Raw genomic sequence first — 20,966 nt, forward strand, 5'->3', positions numbered from 1 at the left:
TAAGGATGTTAATCCTTTGTCAAGTATTTTCTAATTATTCCTTTATTCTCTTGAACAACAAAGAACATGTGGATAATAGGGAGCGATTATTAAAGCAGTGTCTCTTAATCCTATTTTAAGAATGGTGGCATTTCCAAATCAATTAACTTTACAGGGTGTTGCTGAATTTAAAAAAAAAAAAAAAAAGAACAGTGTAATTCAAAGTGAACCCTTAGGATCACTTCTTGGTTTTACATATGTTATCCATAGTGAATCTCTTCCCCAACTTAAAAGAAAAATTCTCTTTTCATTCAAGTAAGTTTCTCTAAGTATTTCTTTGATATAACAATATTTTATTTTCAAAATGAACCTTTTAAAACATACCTAGTAAAGTGCATGGTAATGACATACTGAGCAACAGTTTAAGGCTATTACCTTCTTTTACAGATATGATATTCCCAATCCATTAATGACGAAGCATACCATCAGTTTTCCCAGTGGGGTAGACAATTAGACTGAGCCGCCTTTAGAAATTCTTGCCCTTAATGACTTTGTGACCACATTTTCAATATAACAACATCTCTAAATTAGGCCTTGGTCACGGATAAGCCCTTTAAGTATTATTTTTTCAAAGGGATACAGTTAATTTAGCCCATTTTAAAGTTAACTCACATATCCATCAACATCAAGAAGTTATGCTGGCTATTGTACGAATTGGGTCATGTGAACACAGGGCCTTTTAATATATCTCAGTTGTCTTAGCATATGAGGTCATAGTAAATAGAGTGTACTTGCATTAAGTTCTTTGATTAAACCTAAATACAAAAATTTTTTTGGCAGATAAAAATTTGCATAAATTATGAAGCTACTTTAGGTGGGCCTGCACCAAGTATTTAAACCATTTGGAATATTCTCAATTTACTCTGAGTCAATTGTCTTTTTCGAGTCAGGATTTTTTTTTTTTTTTGGTAACACTTTGGGATATTTGTTGTGACAACTAATACTATGTGACCCAAGATAAACAAAATCTCTAAACATTCAGCTTACACAATATTTCCCACAACTGACATGCAACCAAATTGCTCTATACGGATGTAATTCAATTTCATGTTGCTTCAGGTAAAAGCAAGCAGTTCAAGCATGTTTTGAATATAATTCCCATGGCACTGGGTTTATGCACAGACTACATTTTTTGCAAACAGTTTTATGGAAAATCAAAATGGGATTAATAAATAAAAAGCACACAAATATATTATATTCCAGAAATATTACCTTCAACTCTGTTCTGCAATCAAAAGGAAAAACATCTTATATATTAAAATTAAATAATGTAAATAAAAATACACACTCCTTGAGATTAAAAAACAAAACAAAACCAAACCTAAAAGGAAGATGCCCAGGAATACAAAGAGTAAAAGAACACAGGTAATGAATAGAAGACCAGGAGGGGCCACAAACAATTTGATCTAATTTATCCTCTCTTGCAATGCAAGTGAATTCACATGACCTAAATCAATTATGTCAAGTGATTGCCTAATTTATTCATAGATTCCTCCAATTAGGAAATAAAGCGCACAGCCCTTTTCTTCAAGTTTTAAACAACTGCTTTCATTCTTCTCTATTTAATGAAACTGAAGCCTTTGACCTTCTGTATTTCCTGTGTTTGGTTCCTTCCTTAAATATGTTCATTTTTATCAGTCTTTCCCAGTTTCCTTTCAAATGGACAAAACTTGTTCAGGTAAGTGAACATGAGCGTATGGTACTATGTTCTGGACTATATTTATCCTCGTTCTACTTTCCCACTCAAACAAAACATTCATTTGCATTTTTATTCACTTGTCATTTAATCATTTGTTTCTACTTTTATTTATTCGATCTTTTGGTATAGGAAAAGGGAACCTGACCCAATAGTAAGATAAGCCAAATCAATCATCCTGATCCGTGGGGTTTCTGAGATTACAGCCAGATTGCTCCAACACTATTCCTTCACTCATTCATCTTGAATTTACTGAGTACCTACACATGCTGACTGGTGAAGGGAGGTGCCCAAGTAGTATACCATATTACTTGTAGAAGTTTATAACCTGATTGGAGTGGGGGAAAAAATGCTCACTCAAAAGAATACCAAAGGAGTACAACATTCTATTCTAAAATTAGTAACACCAACAGTTATTGCTTTCAGAATTCAGAAAAAGAGCTGGAAAAAAATGACAGTTTCCTACAGCAGGCACAACTTGAATGGGTCCTGAATAAAAGAATTTAAAATGGAATGAGGCAGAATGGGTCTTCTATTTTTGGAGTTAAGACTGGGAAATTGCTAAGCCTCATTTGAAACAGCCAAAATGGTGTGAAACCCAGCCATCAAAGTTAAATGTGCCTGAGTTCAAATCCTGGCCCCACGACTTACTAGCTGAGAAATCTTATATAAGTCAGTATCTTTAAGTTCTAACTGCCCCATCTGTAAAATGGCTATGAAATTGCTATGCAACAAAACCATGCCTGGCATATAGCTATGAGGATTACAGTTACTACTACTGTTTTTCCTCTTTTTACTCTTCATATTCTAGATTAATAGCCACTGAAGCTTAAATATTGGGCCTTGATCTTTTTACCATATGTAAAGGAGAGTCAGAAGTTTCTGGCCACAGATAATCAGGTTATTTTTACCATTCTTTTGGAGGCATACTGCAATACAATCAGTTACATTCTTCTTTTTTTTTTTTTTTTTGGAGATGGAGTCTCGCTGTTGTCTCCCAGGTTGGAGTTCAACGGCATGATCTTGGCTCACTGCAACCTCCACCTCCCAGGTTCCAGCAATTCTCCAGCCTTAGCCTCCCAAGTAGCTGGGATTACAGATGCCCACCACCACACTCGGCTATTTTTGAATTTTTAGTAGAGATAGAGTTTCACCATGTTGGCCAGGCTGGTCTCCGACTCCTGACCTCAGGTGATCCGCCTGCCTCAGCCTCCCAAAACTCAGTTACATCCTATCATCACCATCCATCGTTAATGTATGCTTAGCCAACTGCAGCCCTGTTCATTCTTGCTGCTCTGCAGTTAATTCCTACTTGCTTAGTGGCCTTGGACACTTCTCTGCCCTGGAAATTCTGTCTTGGGCTGCACCCACTTCACAGCATTGCTCCACGTTTCCAGTTTGTTGGCAATCCTTCCTTACCCTACTCTGGCTGTTGCACATCACCTTTAAATCTCACAAGCAAACTCACATCTTCTTTGCCAAGGACATTCCTGGAAGGGCGAGACCTATGAGATAGTCTATACTCAAAGTTTCTATGATCGAATGAGTTTGGCAAATGCTGCATTTATTATGTCTTGAAGATTCCTGAAGCCCGAAAATGTACATAACATGCATGAATGGTTCTGTGCAATCCCATATTTAATGAAGCCTGTTTAACTTCGTCAGCATTTCCAAGACTTTCATCATTAAAGTCACTGCTGAAACTTCTAATCCATTGTTTTACCTACATTTCTGTGAATATTGTTTATATTAACAAACACATTCTTCAATGTGTTTGATAAGGCTGTATTGTTAGCCTCAATTGAGAAGACTGGGCCACTATTTCCCTCTGGCCTTTCTGGGTACAGAGAAAGCACTGGGATTATATACCTGGCACCTACTGATTTATTAAAGCTGAAAATAAAAAAGCTCTGATGTAGCTCATTTTTCACTCAGTTTGGGAGCTATGATAATTTATTCCAAATTTTGAAAACAGGCTAAGTGTTCTCCAATTCATTGGTACCCCCTTGTTTGAGTTTTAAGGAATTCCAAGCTGAAACCTTTGCAGGCTCTCACAATTCTTTCAAGACAATTCTGAAGTGCTTGGGGATTCAGGATAATGCCAGTTAGTTCCTGGATCAGCAGAGGACAGATTAACTTATTCCCAGCCCACTTAAAACCATCAGTATTGATTAGTCAATTTCCAATTTGATCTCTATTTTAATTTTCACTTTAATTTTTATAACTTCATTGGATAGTGCTCCTAGTTACCTTTTTTTATGAACACTAGAAACCAAGTGGGTATTGGAATACTCACCTTTCCAGTCATGTTTCCTCTTCCCACAATTTGTCGAGAGTTACGTTTGCCCTACTGGATATCTTTCCAGTAACTTTACTCACTTATTGTGTTATTATCATTTATATACCTCATCTCTCAAACTTTATGAGAGTATTTCCACTAAAGAAAGGTAAGCTACAGAAATAAGATTTTATCTGTTGTCATTGATATATCTCAAATATTTAGAACATTACCTGGCATAGAGAGTGCACCCAATAAATATTTGTTTAATGAGAGAAGAGGGAATAGGAATATGGATAACTTTCACATGGAATTGAAATTGTATTTTCAAGCACTGGACACTTTTCAGTCTTATAAAAGCAGAGTAGGTATTTACAGTGATGCCAGTCTTTGTACTAATATGCTCTAAAGCAGCCAGCACTGCTGTATGTCAAGTATAGTGGCTTCTGGGGTTCTAATGAAAAATCCCCAAATAAATTATTTTTTAAAAGATTAATTGGCTTGCCCCAGATTAAGCAGTGCTATCATAAATAAACCTGAATTCTGACTCTGCCTCTGGTGCATGTTTAGCTAGACATTTTTCTGAACACTTAATGAAAGACACAAATGTATTCATTAGTATGAACTTCAGAGTGGGTAACAAAATGAAAGCAAAACATCTATTTTTCCCTGTGAGCAGGTGTTGAAATTTGATCTTCAATGTAGAGTAACATTTTACTTCCAAAAAGTGATATTTAAGTTAGAAATTTCCTGCCTTATAAAGGAAATGCTCAGATCATTCACAATAGAAAATAGACAAATAGCTGGGAGAGGTTTAACCACAGAAGTGATTGTAAAAGTAAAATAAAATAACCCTTTTAAGCCTATCATATTAGTAAAAATGAAAAAAAAATGATGACACCCAGATTCTTCCATATACTGCTGATAGGAGCAGAATTGCTTTTCTGCAGGGCAACTGGTCATGTGAATCAAAAGACTTGTATCTTTAATACATCATCTGGCTGTCTAGTACACGTATGGAAATTATGATTACATAATCATGACTGTTTACAAAGGCTGATGTACTAGCAGGCTCAAAGCATTCCTGTTTCTAAAAGTAAAGAACTGTAAACAACTTTTATGGCAAATAGCGTAGTATTAGTGAAACGAATCATGGTATATTTATCCCAGAGCAAAGTTCACAACTAAAAGATAATGTTTCAGAAGTAAAGATACAGAGAATACTGTTGAGATTAGACTATTTTGAATACAAATTCAAAGAAATGCGTTTGGTATAATCACTTGGGAAAAATTAGAATGTAAGAGCATAGATAGGTATATATGAGAATAAAAATATGTAAGACTAAGGATGTTTTGCTTTTTATTCTGTTTCTCAGAAATTTTTATTTTTAATTTTTTTTTGTGTGTAGAGATGGGTCTTGCTTTGTTGCCTAGGTTAGTCTCAAACTCCTAGGGTCAAGCGATCCTCCCAGCTAAGCATATCAAAGTGCTGAAATTACAGGCATAAGCCATCATAACTGGCCCTCCCTCTTTTCCTTAAGATTTTTTTTTTTATTTTTGTGGGTACATAGCAGGTGTATATATTTATGAGATACATGAGGTGTTTTGATCTAGACATACAATGCATAATAATCACATCATGGAAAGTGGGATATCATCCCCTTAAACATTTATCCTTTGCATTACAAACAGCCTAATTATACTCTTTTAGCTATTTTAAAAGGCACAATTAAATTATTATTGACTATAGTCACCCTGTTGTACTGTTAAATACTAGGTCTTATTCATTCAATCTAACTACTTTTTGTATATTTTGCTTTCTAAAGAACAAATCGCAACTACTGCATCTAAAAATTAGACGTCTCCCTACCGTATCTTTAATCACTTCATCAAATATTGCCAATAACAATAACACATTTTGTCATTCAAAATATCATTCAGAAGTCATAATTATGAAACTGCTATACTCATTTAACATATATATTTTTTCAATGTACTAATATTCAATTGTATATTATATATAACATTTTCAACTAATGAAATTTTCACTTCAAAAAAAATGAATTTGGTTCATATTTGCAAAGAGAACTTAAGCATTTTGTTCCATTCTTTGAATAAGCAACCTGAGATTCATATTTTTATGAAGATGTTCTTATACTAATACAAAGGTTCTTTAAAAAGGAACACATTTCATTTAAATATGAACAATGGTGTAGGAAACAAAGTCAAGTCAGAAGAAAAAGTTCATGTCTGTCTTTATGAAATTGAGGCAGTAATTAATAGCTTACCAACCAAAAAAAGCTCAGGACCAGACGGATTCACAGCCGAATTCTATCAAAATTACAAACAGGAGCTGTTAGCATTCCTTCTGAAACTATTCCAAACAATACAAAAAGAGGGACTGTTCCCTAACTCATTTGATGAGCCTGGTATCATGATACCAAAACCTGGCAGAGATACAACAGAAAAAGGAAATTTCAGACCAATATCCCTGATGAACATTGATGTGAAAATCCTCAATAAAATACTGGCAAACCGAATCCAACAGCACATCAAAAAGCTGGTCCACCACAATTAAGTTGGCTTCATCCCTGGGATGCAAGGAGGTTCAAATACACAAATTAATAAATGCAATCCATCGCATAAACAGAACCAGTGACAAAAACCACATGACTATCTCAATAGATGCAGAAAAGGCCTTCCACAAGATTCAACAGCCCTTCACAGTAAAAACTCTCAATAAACTAGGTACTGATGGGATGTATCTCAAAATAATGAGAGCTATTTAAGACAAACCCACAGCCAATATCCTACTAAATGGGCAAAGTGGGAAGCAATCCCTTTGAAAACCATCACAAGACAAGAATGTCCTCTCTCACCACTCCTATTCAACATATTATTGGAAATTCTGGCCGGGGCAATCAGGCAAGACAAATAAATAAAGGTATTCAAATAGAAAGAGAGAAAGTCAAATTGTCTTTGTTTGCAGATGACATTATATATTTAGAAAACCCCATCGTGTCAGCCCAAAATCTTCTTAAGAGGATAAGCAACTTCACCGAAGTCTCAGGATACAAAATTAAAGTGCAAAAATCACAAGCATTCTGCTACACCAATAATAGACAAACAGAGAGCCAAATCACGAGTGAACTCCCATTCACAACTTCTACAAAGAAAATAAAATAGGAATACAACTTACAAGGGATGGGAAGGACCTGTTCAAGGAGAACTACAAATCACTGCTCAAACAAACCCATGAAACATGAACAAGAAAATAAGAGAGAATAAAAATGGAAAAAACATTCCAAGCTCACAGATAGAAAGAATAAATATTGTGAAAATGACCATATTTCCGAAAGTTATTTATAGATTCAATGCTATCCCCATCACGCTATCATTGACTTTCTTCACAGAATGGAAAAAAGTACTTTAAATTTTATATGAAACCAAAAAAGAGCCCATATAACCAAGACTATCCTAAGCAAAAAGAACAAAGCTAGAGGCATCACCCTACCTGACTTCAAACTATACTACAAGGCTACAGGAACAAAAACAGCATGGTACTAGTACCAAAACAGATACATAAACCAATGGACGAGAATAGGGACCTCAGAATAAAGCCACATGTCTGACCACCTGATCTTTGACAAACCTGACAAAAACAAGCAATAGGGAAAAGACTCCCTATTTAATAAATGGTGTTGGGAAAACTGATGAGCCACATGCAGAAAGCTAAAACTGAAACCCTTTCTTACACGTTATACAAAAATTAACTCAAGATAGATTAAAGACTTAAATGTAAGACCTAACACCACAAAAACCCTAGAAGAAAACTTAGGCAATACCATTCAGGACATAGACTTCATGACTAAAACACCAAAAGCAATGTCAACAAAAGACAAAATTGACAAAAGGGATCTTATTAAACTAAAGGGCTTCTGCACAGGAAAAGAAACTATCATCAGAGTGAAGAGACAACCTATAGAATTGGAGAAGATTTTTGCAATCTACTTATCTGACAAAGGGCTAATATCCAGAATCTACAAGGAATTTAAACAAATGTATGAGAATAAAAAAAACCCAAACAACTCCATCAAACAGTGGGTGAAGGATATGAACAGACACTTCTAAAAAGAAGACATTCATGAAGCCAACAAACATGAAAAAAAGCTCATCAACACTGGTCATTAGAGAAATGCAAATCAAACCCACAATGAAATACCATCTGACGCCAGTTAGAATGGCAATCATTTAAAAAGTTAGGACACAACAGATGCTGGAGAGGATGTGGAAAAATAGGAACCCTCTTACACTGTTGGTGGGAGTGTAAATTAGCTCAACGATTGTGGAAGACAGTGCGGCGATTCTTCAAGGATCTAGAACCAGAAATACCATTTGACCCAGCAATCCCATTACTGAATATACCCAAAGGATTATAAATCATTCTTACTATAAAGACACATGCACACATATGTTTATTGCAGTACTATTCACAATAGCAAAGACTTGGAACCAACCCAAATACCCATCAATAATAGACTGGATAAAGAAAATGTGGCACATATACGCCATGTAATACTAGACAGCCATAAAAATGGATGAGTTCGTGTCCTTTGCAAGGACATAGATGAAGCTGCAAACCATGATTCTCAGCAAACTAACACAGGAACAGAAAACCAAACACCAAATGTTCTCACTCACAGTGGGAGCTGAACAATGAGAACACATGGACACAGTGGGGGAAACATCACACACTGGGGCCTGTTGGGGGGTGCAGGGCTAGGGGAGAGATAGCACTGGGGAAATACCTAATGTAGATGATGGGTTTATGGGTACAGCAAACCACCATGGCACGTATATACCTATTTAACAAAGCTGCACCTTCTGTACATGTATCCCAGACCTTAAAGTATAATAAAAAATAAAAATAAAAAAGGCTTAGAATCCTAGATACAGAGCCTCAGTACAAAATATAAAGAAGAAAGCACTTCATGTACTAATCTAAGTTTTAAGAGGATCCCAGAATGTTTAAGTTTTAAAGAATAAGGCAGTTTTTCCATTTACCAAGGTTTCTCATCAAAGCACAGGTACTGTTCTAAGTACACAGAGGTCAATCAGTTTAGTAAAAATCTGCGTGGATTTGTTACTGGCAGAATATCATTGGTTAAGATTAGTTTCTAAACTTTATAGTTTTCTTGTATCTCATCTGGGGAATAGAGCCTTATGTTTCGCATTTTAAATTAACTACATATTCCACTAAACAATCCCCTGGCTTGAGAAAATATACTCAGCGAAAAACTGCATGGTAACATTTGAGACCATTTGTGGCCCCATTATTGACTTAAGAATATACCTAGGAAATCCATAGGTCAACTTTTCTCCCAGCATTTCATAATACTTAACTTTAGAAGAATTTACTTATATTGACTGTTTGAGCCAAACATCTTCCACAGCCAAAACCTGTAGAAGATGCAGACGCTCATTTCTAATTATACTACCAACAGTACGCTCTCCATGGCTGTTGTTGCTAATAACACCACCAAATCCCTAGGCATTAAGGATGTTATAGGCATTAGGTTAAGTGTTTTTATATAAGAGGGGTGACCCTTGCTCCGAATGTTTTCCTTTCTCAGATGCGGGTATTTGAGAAAGTTGTGTGTCTTATTCACTCATTCAACAACTTATACAAGAGAGCAACTAAGTTTAGGGCATTTGTGAGCATTTAGTCACGGGAGGTGTATGACAGGGATGGCCTGGCATGTGCCACAACTTTTAGACAAGTCTGGAAACATATAAAGCCATCTAAAAGTACGGTTCCTACAAAAAAGGTATTGTTTTCCAATTAATAGTAGTAACAACGAATACAAAGTCAAATTCTTGAAAATATGTTTCTTAGGGAATACAAAAATACAGCAGGAGGAAAGGATACATAGAAACTTACAGGGATATGAAAAGCATATCCCTGACATAGAGAACCATTTTTATACCTGTGCTTCCAACTCAAATGGTTATTTTAATGAATTTTAAACAGAAGCTGCCTTTTTCTGCTACATCTAAAATATTGATCAAGTTATATTATAGAGAGTGGTCTACAGTTCTATCTTTCAGTTACTAATACTAGTCTATAATTCACTTTAAATGTAGCAGTTATCAAAAATATAATCACATGTTAAATTGTGGTTAAGCCAAATGTTGGTTTTCTTAATGTTTTGAAAGGGGCCTGCTGGGATGGAGGTGCTAGAAACTATCTGAAGTCTTTTCTCACTAGAGATGTCTAAGAATTCAGCCTGAGCTCTGACAGGTAGCTTCTCTAAATTCAACTTTTCATCTATTCATCTCACTTAAGTTATATTCTGTGTAATATGTACACAGTGTCATAATCTGTGTATGTATAATACAGTTATGTAGTTAAAACATATAACTATATATAATGTTTTAATGACATAAACATATTAAAATACTCTAACAAAAAATAAAAAAGAACCTGTATCCCTTGTCAAACACTGAAAAATATATGACGGTCTCTTTTCCATAACTTTGGTGAGTTCTACTTCTATTTTCAGTCTTCATGAGCTGTTTTAATTTATATATTTTTTCTTTCATACCAAACATGGCACAAACCAGAATTCAGTTTTCCATCACTGTTATCCTTCTCAATTCAAAACTTGTAAATGTGATGTATCTTCTGATGTGATTATATTGCTTATCTGGGTACTGATTAATTTTAAATAGATGTGAGTCTTTCAATATCTGCATGAAAATATTAGAGTTTTCCTATGCCTCTTAAGTCATCTCTCTTCCAGACATAAATCTTTACTTCTTTCAACTGTTTTTCACTACACATGGTTTCTAGGCCTCTCATCAATCTCTGGATGCATTCTATACTGTCTTTGTAGTTATTAAAATATTGTACCCATAACTGAACATAAAACTGTAAATGTGTTATGACCAGACCAGAATAAAGTGGAGCTGTTTTCTTCTCTGATCTGACAACACAGAACCAGCTTTGACGATGGTCAATGTCAGTCAAGCAGCTAAAACCAGGGGATTTCTTTAATAGTTACTATGCCCACTCTCCTAAATTCTACACTTATACAATTAATCTTTTTAAACTGACTCTAGGACATAACCTTTACCATTCACCATCCTATCTAAAATAGCTTCATGTCCCCTCAGTCATTGTCTCTAGCTGAATTTGGCTTTAGGAAAAACATTTCTATCTGAATCTCTATCATATGAAATCTTATTATTTATTTACTGTAGACATCTTTACCACCTGTCTACATAACGAGAATGAAAATACAATAAGACTGCAGCCTTTGTCTCTTATTTACCTGGGATACTGCCTGGCATACAGTAAGTGAGAAGAAATCCTTGTCGAATGCATCATTGTTTATTAAATTCTGTCTTCTTCAATTCTGGAAAATCATCTGAATGCTAATTCTGTCAATCTATCACCAATTCTCTATGATAATATTTCCTGAAAATTTGTTAAGAGTGCCTTTCCTTCTTTACACTTCTTTGGCGTTACAGAAAAAAACCTTCTGATGATCAGCACTGAGATTACTAGTTGCTTCTGGAATTCATCATCTTTGTGAAAATTGGTAATTTGCTTCCTCGTCTTATAGTGTGAGGTCTACTCTGCATAATTTTTATGACCAGGGACAGCCACTTTATAATCACAGTCGTTTCAGTGCACAGGGATGTAAACTGTCTACACTTCCATTCCCTGGCAGCCATGCCTTTTTATTTTGGCTGCCATTCTCTCATGTGTATGAGCATAATAGTAACACAGGAACGAAGTGGCTCTGCTTTCCACCTGGCATCTGGTAGGTGTTTTAAACAATGGGTCACCTCACACACTTTCTTTTTATGCTTTAAAAACAGCTTGGCTGTCTAACTTTTATTAGGTTTTGCAAGCTTCACCTCATGCAGCTGTTTAGCTCTTCCTGCATATACTCTTTTAGAGTTTCACTACATGTGTGTGTGTGTATGTGTGTGTGTGTGTTTATATATAAACATACACATATATACACACACAGCACAAAAATGTATATATATATGTGTATACATTTTAATCATTTGCTTCTCTCTTCCTCTTTTCTACATAGCCGAGGTTATCAGTGAGTTCTTGAAGTGCCATGCTAGTGTCTTCAGATGCCTCTTCCTTTTCTTCCTCCCTGAGATAAGTTATCATGATGTCAGAATTTCCTTTTGGAAATTTTTCCTTAACTATTGAGATTTTCTTTCCTATTGGGGTTCTAATCTAGGTACCTACAGCAAAGCACCATTTCTCTTATTTACCAAATCCCCAATGTTTAATGTACTTCCTGGTACACAGTAGGCACTCAATAAACATTTACTTAATGAGTAACATTCTCTATGATTTCTTTATTTTGACTTACTAAAGCTTAGAGCATATAGCTGACTTCATCTTTGTATACTTCCTTGACTATTATAAAAAGTAAATAGATACTTTATTACAGTATTACCATTAATTTTTCTTTACAACACAGGTTCTTTTCTTTAAATTCAAAGTTGTATCCAAAACAGTAATATCCAATTCAGCTTTTACCGTATTCAGAGGCACTACTTACTGGTGGACAATAAAAGAAATCCATGGATATAAATAAAAATAGTAAAATATATATATTAATAATATATACAAACAAGCATCACACTTATTAGAATATACAATTTTATAAAAATTATCCTATGTATTCAGTCTTTATTATCAATAATTCATTTAGACACACCTCACTATATAAACATGATCTTATAAACTATTAGAGCAGTGGAATGGGGCTAACTTTTTTCATGCTCATCTTTGAGCTGACACTAGAAATGTACTAGAGAGGAATATCTGACATGTATAAAAGGTTTATACTCAAAATGTATCTCAAATATTTACCTTTTAGATGTGAGAACTCCGTTGGCTTATAAACTACTTCAGTTGGGGTGTCTAAAAACATTTCCTAACTAAAACAAATTAGAGCAAGTAACTAACAGAAAATAAAACTGCTGAATCACAAATCTGGAAAGAAAATCAGCCAACCTATTTATCGTCTTGATTTTAGGGAGAGTTATTTGGGACACATGCTCTTTCTAAAAAGACTATGAGACATAGAATGTTAACAATCTTCATTGTCAGGAAACTTCCTAAAATTTCGTCTGAATGCCTCATGCATCACTTTAAGCTCATTTCCTCTCATTGAACAAGAGGACAGCTGGCCAGCATCTTCCATCTGCACTGCCCTTAGCCTTCTCCTAACTGTGTTACAGAACACCCCTCTGAAATGGGGGTGGGAGGCCAATTTTAAACAGGAGAGAAAACTCTAAAAACAGTTTCTTGTGCAAAACAGCATTTCCAACTTAACTCTGAATGGGGCTACAGAGTAGGTCAACAAAGGGGCCAACATACTGAAGTGCTATCCCTTGAATAATTCAGACTAATTCTCAAACAGTATTACGGGGTCATAAAACACCAAGCCTGGAAATTAAAGATTTTTATGCCTCATCAAAAAGTCTTTGAATGTAACTCCCTGGCATACTGCCAACAAGGGCAGCTCTTTGGGGGAAAACCCTATGCCAAAGGCCAAAGAGGCAGCTGTGTTATTCAGCTCCTGAGAGCTTCCAACTCAACACCCACACAAGCCCAATTATGAACAAATTAAAGGGGTCCAGACTGAACACAGTAATTCTGGTAATTTAAATAAATAGAGAAAAGTCTACAATTAGTAGGAAGAGATTGATTTTCTCCAAAACCCAGAAGTATCCACCCAGTCTCTTAAGTGACACCCTAACCTCTTTGAATTAGCATGGCTACATGCAGTTATTTAAAAACAAATTTCCTTTTATTCACTATTTTAATCATTTCTGAGCTGACTTAAATGTGACCACACGCATGCCAGTAAAAGTATTCACAAAATCCCTAGGCAAAGCATCCTCAAAAGGGCTATATCTACATTATATCTATATATATCTATATCTGTATATACATTATATCTATAATGTATAGATGAACATTATATCTATAATGTGTACATATAGCCAATTAATTACTATAATGTATATATAGGAATTAATGATATTGAATAAAATTGTAATCAGAGTTGTACACCTACATTTTAGAGCATATAACGTGTTACCCATCTCGAGAAGTGTTTACTATACATATCTGTGGTTAATCAATAAGCACTTTTTCAAGTAAAGAGAAAAATTTAGAGTCATTGAAAAAGAATCCAATATTTAATATTGGGCAATCTATCAATTAACTCACTTTTGTTTCATTAATAGAATAAAGAACAAAATCCACATTAGCAGCCAGTAAAGTCCTTAAAATCACTTAATAAAATTAAACATCCATTCCTCATTTAAAAAAATAAATGAACTAATCAAAAAAACTTTTAGGAAGTCAGTAATACAAAGAAACTTAAGTAGCTTTATAAAATGTTTCCATCAGGAACCAACAGCAAATATTATAATTAATGTGTGCTCTTTTCTCTCTGTCTCTCTCTGTCCTCTCTGTCTCTGTCTCTCTCTCTCTCTTTCTCTCTCACACATACACACACATACCCCACAGTGGAAGCATTCCTTTTTCATCTTTAAACTCATTTTCAGTAGTTGATTCTACAGTTCATGCAGGAGAATGAGTTCATATGAAGAGCAAAAGTAATTTTACAAAGGAAGAAAAATTGGAGAAAGATTATCCTGTAAGTTATCAAAATACAAATTAATAGCATGATAATTTAAACAGGGTGATGTTGACATGGGATGGACTAATATATCAACATAATAGCATGTCTAGAAACCCACTCATTTATGTTTGTATGGGAATTTAGTATTCAATTTGACTGAATTTCAAATTAATAGGGAAAGAATGGAGAAGTCAATAAATGTTACTAATAATTTGCCTATTTATGTGAGAAAATTCTTCCATGTCATACTCCATGGATAAAAATACATGATAGATTGCTAAATACTTTCTTTTTAAAAGCCTCTAAAAGTACCAGAAGAAAATAAATGAGATAAACATATAACTCAAATATAACAAAAGAAATGATGAAAACATTTGACAAGGCTGAAACATTTTTTATGATAAGAAATATCACAATCTAAAAAGACAAATAATGGGTTGCAAAAAAACCCTTGCATCCCATGTAACAATATTTTATAAATCAAAGTGGAAAAAATTAACAAATAACATTGGCAAAGGCTATAAATAAACAAATTGCAAAATCTCAAACACAAAGGACTCAAAAACCCACCAAACCACCACAAAAGAACTGTATATTAAGTCCACACTCCATCAGAAGGGGAAGAGAAAAGTAAAACTATAAATGAAGATGAATGAATGTAACACAATGCAACTAGTATAAAGAAACCATATGTGATATAGATACATAGATGCGGGAGCAACTATGCTTTCCAGGATAATTTTTTTTTTTTTTTGAGACAGAGTCTCCCTCTATTTCCCAGGCTGCAGAACAGTAGTGTGATCTTAGCTCACTGCAACCTTGCTTCCCGAGGTTCAAGTGATTCTCCTGCCTCAGCCTCCCAAGTAGACGGGACTAAAGGTGCGTGCCACCATGCCCAGCTAATTTTTCGTATTTTTAGTAGAGACAGGGTTTCACCATGTTAGCCAGGATGGTCTTGAACTCCTGACTTTGTGATCCACCCACCTCAGAATCCCAAAGAGCTGTGATTACAGGCACGAGACACTGTGCCCAGCGGAGGATTTACATTTTAAACTATGTGTCTGGTGAATAGGTAAAATAGATGAGAATGAGAAGGCTTCATTTTTCTTAATTGGAATTGTCTGTCTTTGAAAACATAAGTGAACATAAGTAAATGGAAGCTGCTTTAAAATAGCTTGAGTAGATGAACAATGACTCATTAACATGCAAGTTAAAATACCAGCTTGGCCTCAGTAGCAAATATGAAACAAAAACAAAGGTGCTGATAGGGCCCATCAGCCTTTGAAGGTTCCTACAGACTTTATAAAGTGAGAAATGGCCAACCTAAATTAATTATGCAACAAATAGAAGGTTCTATCTCTTTTATTTTGAACCATATGAAAACTCTAGTTTCCCAGGTCAAAAATAGATAGCACAAACTTGGTATTCAACCTAAACAGGATACTTGTTAAAACGTTTTAAAGAAGGTTAAAACATTTTAAAGAATCAAGATCTTGCTAGTATTATTCCTATAAACATAGTCACCTACCTTTTGAGCAAATAAATTAATTTTTTGCACTGGTCTAGTGCTATGTATTTATATATAGTGAGATGAAACTATAGATATAGTCTATTTTCCTAATTAAACAGAAAAGACACTTTCAAACGTTTACCATTGGGGTATTACCTAGGTGAATTTCACATTAAGAAAGTTAACACATTTGTTAGGCTCCCTGATTGTTCCGGGAAGAAGGGATCAGAATGGTCCTAGAATGCTGACGCTCAGGGCCTTCTGCAAGACTGCTGGCTTTAGCCTGCTACTTCCTGCAAAGGACCAAACTTTGATAATTACTCGAAACTTGTTTTAACAGCAAGTTATTATTTCCACTGTATGGTGCATTTTAGCCAATGCTTTTAGTTTGATACTAGGGTCCTGAAGAAAATAGCTCATAACCTGACCAATACTGTAAAATGAACAAAACTTACTGTTATTTTTGTCATTTATGGCATATGTATAAAAAATGCAAAGAATGACCGCTACTTCGTGTATCTTGCAAAGAGTATCTCAGTTTAGAAGAGAAAACTCAAAAACAGTTTTTGGTAATAAATATAAACAAAACAGCTCGGCACAGTGGCTCACACCTATAATCCTAGCACTTTGGGAAGCCAAGGCAGGCAGATCAGTTGAGATCAGGAATTTGAGACCAGCCTGGCCAACACGGTGAAACCCTGTCTCTACTAAAAATACAAAAAAAAAAAAAAAATAGGCGGGCTTAGTGACAGATGCTTTGCAATCCCAGCTACTCCAGCAGCTGAGGCAAGAGAATTGCTTGAACCCAGGAGGTGTAGGTTGCAGTGAGCCAAGATCACACCACTGCACTCCATCCTGGGTGACAGAGTGAGATTACATCTAAAATTAAAATAAAATAAAATGTAAGCAAAAATACTGATTCTGGACATGTCTTAGGCTATATCATTTACAGATTTCATAATATTTGTTCTGTCTTAACTTAAAATGGGTGCTTTTTTTTCCTTTTTAGAACCATAATAGTGTCTGTGTTAATTAAATGATAAAACAGTAATGTATTTCTCTCCTTAAAAATAAGAGCAGTGTTGATCCATTCACCTTCTTTGCAGAGAAATTGGGAAGACAGAACAGGAAATGTTTATCCGACACTCTATAAAAATGAACTGCTCCTTAAATTATTAGTAATAACCTGTGTCGCTGTTCACAAATTATTCCTTTAGTTTGTCAAAAGTTTCACGCTTGAGAAAATACCCTTTCTGACCAGTGTTCAAAACAGCTTCCTAGTTAAGGTTTCTATCTGTCTCTCACTATAGGCGATTACAGCAAATGCATCTCAGTGATTTAGCTAATTTATACAAAACAGAATCAACTTCTCTTGTTTCATCACGATTGAGCATTTTCCTGAACTCCTGTAAATAAGTAACAGATAAGCACTATTTATTAGATTGTTTGGTGGAGCACGAACTTTTGATTATTCTATTTTCTCATTGTTACTGATGAAATATATAATATGCCTCGAGAAAAAACAACTGCAAAGCTTGGCCTGCAAGCATTCATGAGGCAATAGATATTTTGCTGAGAATGTATTTTGTACCCGTACTTTTCTCTAACAGGGTTCTCTCTAACAGCCCATGAGAAGGCAGTGATACTCCGGGGTATCTGATATGTCCCAAGGCTTGTAGAACACAGCTGACAGGGGCTCTCGCTCTGCCCTGGCACCCACCAGTCACCTAGAAGTTCCCTGTGGTGCTCAGAACCTCAGAGAGGTTGTTCAGACATGGACCCAGGGTACCTTGACACCCTCAGTGTGGCAAGCCCACAAGCCCAAGAGATCCTTTGTCCCTCCAGTGTCACAGGATTTGAGGATAGGCATTTAAAAAGCTGAATCTTCTGCATTGCTGCCATCCCTATCCATCTCACATGGAGAAGAATAGAAGGGTGTGAAGGCCCAAGGCAAAGGGTGCTTTGGACCACATGATCGTCCCAGGCTTTGCAACAGGTATGCCCACACAGAGTGGAAATGCACTGGCTGAAGCGAGAGTGCAGACGCAAAGGCAGACAGAGGAGCGAAAGATGCTTTTGGGATCCAGATCCTCCAAAAGAAATCATATTTTTGTGATCTATAATGGGAGGATCATTTATAGATCATTTTGTAAAAATGAATCACTCCTCTTTGTTTTACAAGGTGGGTAATTACAATTAAATGTGTGAAGAGACAGGAAGGTGGAATGGCCATTAATCCCTTCCTTCAGGCTTCTGCAGACCTTGTTCCCCGAAGTTTGAGTTGAAGAAACAAAACCAGGACATTTGGGAAGATAGATGGGCTGAGGCTGGAAAGCTGACCTGGATGTCACCTCACCCTTGCTTACCAAGGTCCATGCTCTTCGAGGCTTTCAAATTAATTGATTCAGGCTCCCTGGCCGGTGTCACAGATCTGAAGTTGATGTGCTGATCTGGAAAATATACTGCTGAATCCACCCCAGAGCTGTGGAAGGAAGCCATATATTATATTTAGGTTTAAAATAAAATCTTTTAAAAAATGAGGAAGCAGTTCTCATTTTGAACACAGCCACTCATCACTCTGTGCAGCTTCTTAACACATATTTTAAACTAATTCTTAAATCTCAGGTTTCTTTTATGAGATGTAGCAACTCTGTTTTCGTGTACTTTATCACACTGTACTATTTAAATAAAATATTACCTGGGTAATATCGTGTTTTACTCTTTACTGATTTCTGCTAACTGGGATCCTGCTGTACACTATCTAACTTTAAGTGGATAAAGAGAGCCTGGAAAACACTAGCACTTCAAAGACATCACCAGACATTAGCAGAGCCCACAAGCAGGTTAAGGGATTTCTGTGGTCTCAGCTATGTCTTTCCTTCAAAAACAAGTGAAAGCATTGTATCCTTTAGAGAAAACCATCCCGTTGAATGACTGATAGTGGTAGGAGTTTGGTTTTCTACTTTATTTAGGTCTTTTTTCTAAAACTAATGTTAACATGGAGCAGCTAGTCTGCTCATCAAAAGTACCAACAGGAAATAACAGGAAATTGTGACAATTTAGACACAAGAAACATCAAATGCCCATTATAGGTTTCTTTGTACTTATAGTCACTCTCAAAGAACTTCCTTTCTGCTGAATATTTTATTTCCCTTGAAGATAGAGGGTATTATATAAGAGACTTATAGGGAATGACTTGTTCTAGAAATAAATTATATTTACATAATTTTGATACAAATATATAGCCATTTTCTCCCCTTGGCACTCTCATCTGTTTGGAAAGTAAACATGGTGGCTCATCTCATCATAATTGCTATCTTAACCTCAAATATAGTGAAAACCCAAATCATGTATCCTTACAAAATCTGAAAGTATTAATGCTGGGTTTTTCAAACAGTTGGAGTTTGATCCTATAAGCAACAAAAAAATAGCAAAAATAACTGTTTTGAATGAGAATCCTTCTAAAATGTACAGGAGAAATTCGACCTAAAATACCAAAATAAGTTTAATCTTTACTTGAAACTCGTCAACCCTGCACATTCAATACTGCTTTCGAGCAATATTAAAATTAGTATATAGCAATAATAGTATTGCTAAATGAATACATGAACCTCATTTTTATAATGCAGTGGGTAGATTAAGAAAGCACTCAGTCAGCCAGGTGTGGTGGCAAGTCCAGTTCCTTGGGAGGCTAAGGCTGGAGGATCACTTGAGTCTAGGAGTTTGAGGCTGCAGTGAACTAAGATTGCACCTCTGCACTCCAGCTTGGGTGACAGAGGTAGGCCTCACCTCCCCCAACCTGCCCCCAAAAAGGAAATACTTGTGACACCAGCACAGCACTGTGCTCAAGAGCCTGGCTGCCAGGGCAGGTCTGCCCAGCTATAAATCCTGGCTCCAGTACTTACTAGTTGTGTCAACTAAGACAGTTACTGGACCTCTCTGGGCTTCAATTTCCTTATGTATAAAATGAGTAAAATTACACTCTCTACCTCATACAGTTGTTCAGAGAATAGAATGAGTGAAGACTCCTAAAGCAAGGACATTAGTGCCTGGTACATGGTGCATGCTACAGAAACAGATACATTAGTTAACAAAGAAGCAGATAAACAAATTGACCTACTTTTGCTTCCCAAACTACTATAAGTTTCTGAGCTTTTTCCCATTATCTCTGCTTTTTACAGTTTCTTTGACAGCTCTGTCAGACTCACAGTAGGTCTGTGACTAGGAGCCCTTTTTCCTGCTATTTAGAAGGGCAATGTGGTATGACAGTTAGGAGACTGACCCCTGTAGGAAAATGTCAGGGTGGGTGGCCTCAGTTTTCTCATCCATCAAATGGATAGGAATATAATTTAGTACTCTTTAAATTTTTTTAAAGATATGTAAGCTATGTTTCATATTGAGAAAGTACCTAGCACACAGAGTTGATCAACCTGAGCTATTAATAAACCTTTTCTTACTTCTGTAGGTTAGTGAGCTTTTTGAATGAGGGTCTAAGGCACTTGCCAATGAAAAGATTCCATATGTTTTCATAAAAATGTCTCAAGTAGTTTAAACCTTCCCCTGGAATTATGTAACTTTTGTTCGGTTTCCTTCCTGGTGTCTGGGTACAACCCCAATACATGAAGCCACTGATATGGAAAGTGTACTAGATATGGTATCTAGTAATGACAAAATATGCCAATTGCAAACAAAAATCCTGGACCCATTTAATATTACCGACACTAGCATGGCCTAATACCAATACTT

The 20,966-nt window shown here is 35.7% G+C and overlaps 1 protein-coding gene across 2 annotated transcripts in view; it reads right to left on the reverse strand.

The window, feature by feature from the left end:
* PARD3B (par-3 family cell polarity regulator beta) overlaps positions 1 to 20,966 on the reverse strand; it is a 1,108,767-nt gene that overhangs the window by 432,170 nt on the left and 655,631 nt on the right. For both annotated transcript variants that reach the window (XM_032277671.1, XM_032277670.1), the window contains exon 15: positions 18,587 to 18,702. In XM_032277671.1, coding sequence (XP_032133562.1) covers positions 18,587 to 18,702 — 116 coding nt within the window. The remainder of the gene's footprint in view (positions 1 to 18,586; positions 18,703 to 20,966) is intronic.

Source organism: Sapajus apella, unplaced genomic scaffold (assembly GCF_009761245.1).
Source record: "Sapajus apella isolate SASKATOON/1434 unplaced genomic scaffold, GSC_monkey_1.0 scaffold10, whole genome shotgun sequence".
Lineage (NCBI taxonomy): Eukaryota > Metazoa > Chordata > Mammalia > Primates > Cebidae > Sapajus > Sapajus apella.